Source organism: Egretta garzetta, unplaced genomic scaffold, assembly GCF_000687185.1.
Source record: "Egretta garzetta isolate BGI_Z169 unplaced genomic scaffold, ASM68718v1 scaffold156, whole genome shotgun sequence".
NCBI lineage: Eukaryota > Metazoa > Chordata > Aves > Pelecaniformes > Ardeidae > Egretta > Egretta garzetta.
Window position 1 is genome coordinate 2,337,871 of NW_009260125.1, and position 9,631 is coordinate 2,347,501.

General features: G+C 38.0%; 1 protein-coding gene across 5 annotated transcripts in view; it reads right to left on the reverse strand.

Annotated features, from left to right (window-relative positions):
• SRPK2 (SRSF protein kinase 2) overlaps positions 1-9,291 on the reverse strand; it is a 99,425-nt gene extending 90,134 nt beyond the window's left edge. For all 5 annotated transcript variants that reach the window (XM_009641385.2, XM_035896834.1, XM_035896837.1 and 2 more), the window contains exon 1: positions 9,087-9,291. In XM_009641385.2, coding sequence (XP_009639680.1) covers positions 9,087-9,124 — 38 coding nt within the window. In that variant the 5' untranslated portion in view covers positions 9,125-9,291. The remainder of the gene's footprint in view (positions 1-9,086) is intronic.
• Positions 9,292-9,631: the final 340 nt, after the last annotated feature.

Consider the following 9,631-nt stretch of genomic DNA (forward strand, 5'->3'; position numbering starts at 1 on the left):
AGACCCAAAGCCCTCCACATTTGGTTACCTCTAACAACTGCCATGGCTAAAAGGACACACACCTTTAGCAAGTTTCTTACCAAAGCTATCAGTAACACTTTGAGTGTGAAGTGTATAAATCTGCCCTAGATTTGAGTTTGGAGCAGTCTATACCTGCTTAAGCTGTCCTGAGATCTATTGGAACACACTCCATGCAGTTTTGCTAAGGCATTTTGTAAAGCACTGAGTATTTAAATGAGAGTAAAATAAATGTATTAGTGTTCTCAGTCACCCCTCTACTTCAGCTGAATGTCCTCCAGTTCTTTTAATAGCCCTTGAAATTCCTATGTGCTAAACATGTTTGAAAGGAATCTTGACCAGATCTTTCCTGTGTGTTCTCTTTTCAAGTCAGGACTCAACTGTACACCACTATAATGGAAGAGTAACACAAACAAAGCAAAAATACAGTTGAAACGATGTAAATTAAATTACAGAAACACGTTTAATAAGCTTGCCTTGGAGAAACTTGTAAACAGATTTCCATGAAGAGCAACAGGACCTTTAAATACTAGTGGTCTGCACAAAAAAAATCATGCATTCTCCGGCAGCATACCACAGCTGGGGTGCCCAAGGAATAGGGTCTACGCTAATTCATCATCTCAGTAATCCACCCACAGATATCAAGAGTACTTCTGAGAAAGGGGAAGACTTTTCTTCCTTGATCACCAGTAACTTCTTCGTAAGTGGTGCATTCTTTCACTTCTGTTGTGAACCATAAGCATTCTGAGAAAGGCTGCATCTTTTTTTATTTGGCTTTCTAGACTAATAATCTGAAACATTAATTACCTGGGAAGGAGCCAAGGGAGACTTCAAGCTAAGCATATAAAGATTGTTTGTACTCTTATTTATATTATATTAGAACGAAATATTTTAATAGATAAAAATGTACTTCAGAGTCGCCGTGGTTGATCATCTTTCTCGTATCTCTTCGGGAAGTCTTGGTCCAAAGCTGTATTACAGTCTTCTCGGAAGCAGGCGCCTCACATAGATAAGACACTGAGCAGCAGTGGAAATTCCTGATTCTTGTCACATACGCAACAGGAGCTGTCAGAAAGGCTTTACACTGTCATACTGGGGATGACAAAGCACCACTCTGCAGAAACCACCCCACGTGGTCTCCTATGGGTAAAGTAATCCTTTTATAGAAGGATTCATGCAGAACAGAGCTAATTCCAAACGTCTTCCATCCTAGTTCATGGCATGGAATAGACAGAGGTTGATACGTCTGTTTGGTATGTGGGCATGGCAGGAAGTAATGCTTCTGTGGACAGTGGGCACAGCAGCTGAAGATGACAGACAACAAGAATCTGCAGGTCCTGATGCTGGATGCAGAATAATAAAACAGCTGCCCACTGAAAGCCATAGGAATTTCAGACCCTTCTTCTGCCTCCACAAAAAAAACACTGCTGGATATTCTGATACAGGAGTGGTTACAAAAGAAAATACCATCTCTTTATAGTGGTATTAATGACAATTCTCCCAGTTTCTGCCAGAACTCCTGCTAATATTTAAGCTTTGTCAACACAGAACAAACATGTAACTTAAGAAGAGTTTCTGCACTAATATGGCCGCCTTTGCCCCCCAAAAAGATATACACTACTCTATCCTCATGCACAGTAGTACCGAGCAACAGAAGTGAGGACAACTCCTTGCCTTCTTAGGAAGGCTGTGAACAACCCATCCCAGTAAATTTGGGGCATAGGAAGCTGCTTCATGAAAACAAAGCACTGAATTCTTAAAATGTTTCATGTTACTCCAATGACATTTTGCCAAATAAGAATCAGCTGTAAGAAATTCTCTGCCCCTCCATGGAATTACACTGCTCCAGGTTTTGGAAAAAAGTCTTCAAGATTAACCAGCACAACATTACAATACAGATGTTTCAACAAGCTTTCAAGAGAAGAAAACACGATCTTTTAGTAAATAAGGGTATCACCAAGTTACAGTAATTTGTTTTTTTAGAAGACAACAAGATAAAGTTAGAATGAGGACACATTTGTCAGTAGAGAGGTTATTTAAAGTATCTTCTGAACATCCTGCTAAACACAACAGCCAAAAATTCATACGAACAGAATGTGGGATGTGGTTCTGGTTTTGAATATTGTCCAGTTGTGGAAGAGCAGCAATCAACCAGCCTGACTGACCTAAAGCTACAATCCGATGAGGAACGCTGTGTAGACACATTTGGTAAAGAACTGGCACTGCTTCATTTGTAGCAAATGTAACAGGCAGAGCTTGGAGCTGCACACATTATTTCATAATTGGAGCTTTAAAGAATAAAAAGAGAGGAAAAAAAGCAAAGCAAAAGAAAGGGCAACAGCAATCCACTATCCATCTAGTCACAATCTGCAGCATGAGTTTGTTAGGTATCCTAGATGAAATGACTTTCATATTTGTTTTTAAGGTAACAGTGACTGTTTGGATTTTGTCACAAGAATTTACCCAAGCCTAAGGGTGAGTCTTGAAAATACAGAAGCACCTGGGGCAGATACTGGCTCAGGAGTGTAAAATTCAAGACAGAACTAGTAAAAGACCTGGTCACAACATCCTTTGGAAAGAAAAGGTACTTTTCAATCAAACTGAAAGACTGACGGATATCCTCTGAACCGCATGGCAGGATTCACTGCAACTCAGAAGCTGAGAGATGCCACAATTTCCTGGCAATATGCTTACAATACACAAACTATGCAACAAAATGGAATGCTTTAATTGGCATACATTCCCTTAACCTGTTGCTTAGTGTCTCTTGGTAACTACATCAACTGCAGATCAATGAAAATACACATATCATATCACAGTGAGTTTAGTGAATTATATGGAATCTAAATATTTTATTATTCATTTGTAAGTATATAGTGTGAAGATGCTGAAAACCACAAATGAATTCATCCTGTAGCACAGCACAGTGACAATAGAAATGCAGTCATCTGGCATAGGTACACATTGTTTTATGCAATCTATCAGGTAACGTTCCTTAGGCTTAGGGGCCTGCAGTGGATATTTTAGTGAAGTCATGATTAAGACAGCGATTAGGCAAAAAGTTTCAAGTCATGAAACAGACTGAATTTGCCATACAAAAGGCTTTGCTTAAAATGACCCCTTACTTTTTTGCTGACCTTTTACCCTGAAGTGGAATTGGAATGCATATGTTTACCTTAGAAAGAGAAAGTATATTGTTCAAATCTTAGTTTTCAATTTTTTTACATATATGGGTTTTTAGCCATTAACTGTGTTCTAATCATCACTGGATTGCTTGAATTAGTTTCCAGTGAACAGTTCTCAGACAGGAAAATCTCATACAACCTCACAGCACCTTCAATCTCTCCCTTTTCCCAAAGTTCTTTCATGTTAGTTCCAACAGTAAGTGCCAAAATCAGAGATTTGTGTTTTCAGAGGGTATATTAGAAGCCTCTTTGTAATAACTATCTCACAAATAACTGCATGATGAAAAGCTCTTAAAGATAGAAAAAAAAAAAAAAAAAGAAAAATATCAACTAGTGCACAGAAGATCACCTGAATAGTAGGGATACTGATGATACATTTCACTTGTGATTAAATATCAAAGTACATGTTTTTCTTACATACAGTATAAATTCCAGACAGACACAGAAATAGACAAAGACTATCACTGAATAATAAAATACACTTCAAATTCTAAATCTTCTCAAAGCCTACTGATTAACTGATACAGGCACTATAAGCTGTAAAAAAAAAAAAAAAAAAAAAAAAGGGGCAGTGTCCCCTAAAAATATCACCTTGAGTTAAAAAGCTGCTCCACAAGTCACTGCTTCTACATATGTCATTTCTATTTTTTTTTTACTACACAAGCTCAACAGCAAGTTGCAGCATTCCTTGTCTCTACATCCCTTTCATACTTTAAAGCCTTGCACACTAAAACAATGATCCTGTAAAACCTTTAATAGGAAAAATACACAAAACATAGGATTAGTTTTGGTGCAATTTTAGTAATCTAAAATTAAGTATCTTGTCTAAGAGAGCTATACAGGCACACTGTCACCGATCACAGTTCAGTGGTGGAATGAAGTGCCTCCCTGGACAAATAGCTTAGGGCCCACATTAAGACAGAATGATTTCTTCCCTACTTCTGAGATAAAATACAACAAATAGCAGTATTAGCTGCAATTTAAAAAAGAAAGAAGGGGGGGAGGGGAGGAATATACACTGCTCATGTTATTTTAAACGAAACTGGAAAGTTAAAGTTGTATGACTACTAAAAATAAATTTCAACCGCCCTCAAATGGAAGTTAGGCCATATTTCTTTTACACTTTAAAAAACAGAAGAGGGAAGACAGCTAAAGAAAAGATGGTATTTTTAAAACATGTTTAAAAGTGGAACTGATGAAATAGTTGCATTATTCTGGTTACTATTTTTTGTTTCAATGTTAGTTACATAAATAACAATAGTATTATCTTATTAATTATTATCTAATAATTATTCCAAAACATTTATCTGACACACAGCAATGTCGGCTCATACTGAATGTTGTGAGCTGATGATCCTTCTACTTTTAAACACATGTTTTATTTCTGTACTTCATTACAAGTGACAGTTCTGCCTTCTGCATCCACAATTTAATTAAATAAAAAAACCCACCAACACACACAAAAAAAAACCAGAACAAAAAAAAAATCCCACATGTTCCTAAACCTGAAGGAATCCTTCAGTGTCATAACCTGTTTGACAGTACCTCTTAGATCAACTAACATTAGATCTCCTCTTAGAAAAGGAAGCAGACAGTAGTAGTTAGCCTCCATCTTTTTTCTTCCTCCTCATTATTTTAGATTTCTTCCTCTTTTACTTTACCCCTGACTGCATTCTTGGGATGACCTGATGAAGAACCACGTAAAAGCACTGAGAAATACATTAATTTGCTCTACAAAGATAAATTACAAAGAGAGAGGGGTACACATAGCCTAAGGCTAAAAAAAAAACCAAACAAAAAACCCCACCCCAACACCCCCCCCAAAAAACCAAACCCCACAAAAAAACCAGTTGGCCTGAAACCCCATCCAAATCCTTCTACACACTGAATAACAAACTTTTGTTGTCCTACTGTCATTTGAAAGTATCTTCCCTTTACTATTAATAAAACCCCTCAAAATCATGAACATTGAATTATACACACACCAGTTATCTACTTTAAGACTGCACGAGTGCCTGCTATTAATTTTTTTTAAAAAACACTGAAGCAGAAATTCATTTTAAAGAAACGCGCATACGCGGCCGTTACAGAAAGATGGGAAAAGAGCAGGTCAAATACTACAGACTTATCAGCCGTGCTAATAACCTTTACCAGTAAATAACTTTGTGGTCAAAATGCATTGCTAAGACAACATAAATTTAGAATCCAAAATCAGAGCTAAAAAAAATACCAAGTTCTTTGTCCTAAAGCATGGAAAAGAGAAATACTATATGCATTAGGCTTGCAGTCTAAAGAGTAGAACGTGATCCAGGTGGAAGAACTGACTTTTCTCAAAACAAATCAGAAACTTGCAAGGAGTTCCACAAAGCCCTTAAAAAGGCAAAAAAAAGAAAACCTGCACAGCTCAAAGGGTTGACTGTGCTGTGCATGAGAAGAGTGCATAACTCGTACAACAGAAATGAAAGTATTTTTGCTTTCTTGGAGCGTTCTTGTAAGACCATTCTCCTCTGTCTGGCTGCTGCTACTTGCATTTGCATTTGCTGCTACTGACATGTGCACAGCTTGGACAAGTAAGCTCCCACAGCTTGCACTGGAACATGAAGAATATGGGGGTACACGCTAGTTAAATTACTACTTATTAGGTAAAGAAACCAGGTGTGTCTGCCATTGTAAGCATGCTGGAAGTATACTTAAAGCTCAGGCATCCAAACAAATCAATTCAGTGTAACAAGTTACAGCAGGTTACCTGATCCACTGTAACCGTCCATGTGCACACGCGTAGTTACCCGGGTTACCTTATCAACAAGGAACAAGGACTTTGTCACAGGCTGCTAACACCTACAGGGCACCGTTAACTACTCAGAAATTAGGACTTATAGACGCTATCTGACTGCATCTCTAGAATGGAATATCCCATTAACACACCAAAACACAGCTACCTTATCCCCTCATCTGCAGTTAACAGTTTTTCTAGGGGGAAAGTGACAGAAAAGGAAGGATGAATCTCGCTATGAAAAATGTCTCAGGTTTTTATTAGTCTACTATTCAAGTCTGCAATGTCTTTAACATCTGAGAGGATCCTCAACGAAAGGGTTCATCTCACTTTCTTGCTAATGTCTCCTAAAAGCCTCTTAAAAATATAATAACTAACTATCATAAGAGAATGCCGCAGGATTTCTAAAATGTTGAGCTTCCCTAACAGCCAAACCATCCGTTATATCCAGCTTCCTTCTCATAATTTTTTTCCTCTAGAATAGGATAACACATTGAACTTGCCAAGTGAGGAGGAAAACCTACAAACACTAAACTCTTGTAAAAACAAAGGCCAATCAAAGAAAAGAGGCAAGCGATGGGCTTCTCTCATTCCTTCCCTATTCCCATTTCATCAGTTTCTGTAAATGCACAGAGCACCTCCTCTCCCCTCCCCTCCTGCTATGGGAGCACTGTCTAGCAGCCCCTGCTAGTGTGGAAAACAAGAAACAAGCCATGGACTCTTTCAGACCTTCCACCTGGCATTTCCACCCAGGCAACTCAAGCTTCTCAAGAAGTCCAACCACTAGGAGCAAGGGTAAAAACTGAGGATTAAAAACCCCCCCAAAATATGCAAGTTATGAATTCCTTTTCTCTGTCAAAACATGAATATTTTCACATCTTTATGGTATGAACACACACTGCAATTTTGCTATATAGCAGACTGAGGACAGTTTTTCAGTTCAAACATTCAATACTATAATTTTCTTCTTAAAAACACCTTATACAGTAATTTTGAAAGGGCCTTGAAAGGAACTGGCAGCTAATAGGATAGACAGCACTGTTTCATAACAGCTTGCAAAAAAATTCAGTCTATTTTTAGATAGGTGAAAAGAATGTGGTTATTTAAAAAAAAACCCCTCAGATAATATATAAAGTTGTTTTCATTTATAACTTGCCATGTAAATTGTGCAGATGATGTGTCAAATCAATCTCCAGGTGAACAGTACCATGTATTTAAATCCTCAGAAGAAATCTATGTGCATATACAACATTCTCATTTTAATCTTTATTGCAAGATAACGCATCGTACTGCTACAAAATCTTAAGTTTTTAATTAATGGTGTTTAAATGGACCTCAGATAAATGCATCCTTTTCTAACTCGGTGTCATAATCCTTTACAGGGACGTATTAATCTAGCACTACCATTAGTTCAACTATGAGCATGTTTTGCTCAAAAACAGACTGATCAGTTTTAGGATGCTGCATAAAATTAGTATTGATAAAATAAATGCCTATATTTTATAACAAATTCCCCCATAGCAATGCCAACAAAAGCCTTCCCAAAATCAAGTTAACACCTGTTTCCCTTACTATTTTCAACCCATCATCCCCTATGTTATCACCACCATTTTATTAGTCTTGTATTTAAAAATTTTAGGCATCAGGGTGGGATAGAGGTAAACAAATAAACATTAACATTTTTCTTTCACTACTCTTATTTTTGAATAAATAAATAAATTAAACATCCCTAAAAGCTCTTCTTATATTTCTCCATTTTGGAAAGGTGACTTAACCACCCATTCCCCCCCACCATTTTCTGTATCTCTCATTGCTGATACTTTGTTATACTACAGCTGGTGAAAGGCAATGCAGTTTTTGCTTCTACATATCTTACACAAATATAAATCAAATTAAATTGCTCTTTTTGTTTTTTAAAACCATGCATGCCACACAGCACTCGTTCATTTTGAAAGATGTCTTTTAGCCTGGTTCCTTAAGATAGCTTTCAGTACACGACCATGTCCTTCTATGCTGAGCCATTCAATAAAATGTACCATAGGCAATAATTTCAGCTAAACATACAGTTCGAGTGCTTAAAATTAACCATTTTTTTTTTTGCCAACATCCAACAGTAAAATGGCAAAACAGAACATTCGGATGGTCTTCTGCATACAGCTGAAATGATTACTGTAAATTATCTGAGGGAAAAAAAATGGTATCATGTTGCTCTGGATTTAGGCAATTTTGAAAATAAAAATCTCTCTTAAAATTCAGTCACAAGCAAAACATAAGTGAGCAGGGCAGAAGTGATCATTTAAAATCAGCAAAATAATCCCCAGGAGGTTATTTCAGATCAGAAAACTTAATGTGCGTTTAGTACCTCGAAATATTTCTTTAAAACGAAACAGCTACTTGAAATTGTAATAATCTGATTGACAGATAAAATGATCGCTTTAAAAACACTTCTGAGTCATTTTGTCCTTACCTGCAGGCATGAACCATTACTGCATGCAGCGACTGCTCCATTTCCTAGCACAGACTTGAACAAGGATCACATCTATCTTACAGAATGTGACTAATTGGCGGATTTGCGATTCCTGAGCTACTTTGAAAAGGACACTCCCTTTCCACATAACAGGACATGAAACGCTTCACCAAGTTCTATTTCCTACGCATCTAAATTGAAAGGAACCCTGTGCAACCGTGGAACGGTTTCCTGCAACACAACAAAAACGCGAGGGGCTTTAAAATCGGATTTAGAAATCGAGATGCTGTTTGCGTGACAGTGAAAAGGAGCAAGGTCTGCAACACCAGCACACACAAACCAGCAGCCTGCTGTAGTAGGATTCGCATGCTGCAGCCCAGTAGGCTTCATTTAAAAAAAAAAAAAGAAAAAAAAAAAAAAGAGACAAAAAAGGAAAAAAAAAAAAAAAAAGAAGAAATCAATAAATATCCGCAAAAACGCACAAAGCTTAACCAAAAAGAGAGGTTCGATGGATACGGTACAATGACCAGCATGCAATACGTAAACAATACCAGCAAACTTGACAAGGAAAAGAAAAAAAGCCCTGCGCCGCTGCTTGGCAATGCTACAGCACGAACCGCTCATGCAGGAGATGCAGTTGTACCTTTCTGAAGAGGACGACTTCTCAGAGTTAACTGACATCAGCAGCTCAATCTTCTGCTTGATTTCTGGAAAAATCAGAAAATATTCACCACCGAGACCGCCTGCCCTCGCCTTCCGCAGTCTTACCAACCCAACGACTTTATTTCCCTAAGCCCTTTTGTTCGGCAGGAGGCCGCAGGAGCCACGGTGCCCAGCCGCGCTCTGAGGGGACGGAAACAAGGGAGTTATGGCGCGGATTACCTCCCCGGCTGGTTATCTCAGCCGTGCGGGGCACCCTCGGAAACCTTCAGATCAAAAGCCCTGAAAAATATGGCTCTTTGAATCATTTTTGTCACAAAGAATGAAGTATTAAATCACTAGTTTCATGCACGGGTTAGAAATCAGGCGTGGAAAACGCTACGCATACCTGCATTTTATCTTTTTAGTGCCCTGCCTCTAATTTCCTCCAAATACACTTTGAAAAGCAGTATTCAGTTTTCCCTCATTTTTTTAGGGTATACTAATTACCAACCTAGCACTTGCAACGACTGAGCGGGAACACCCACC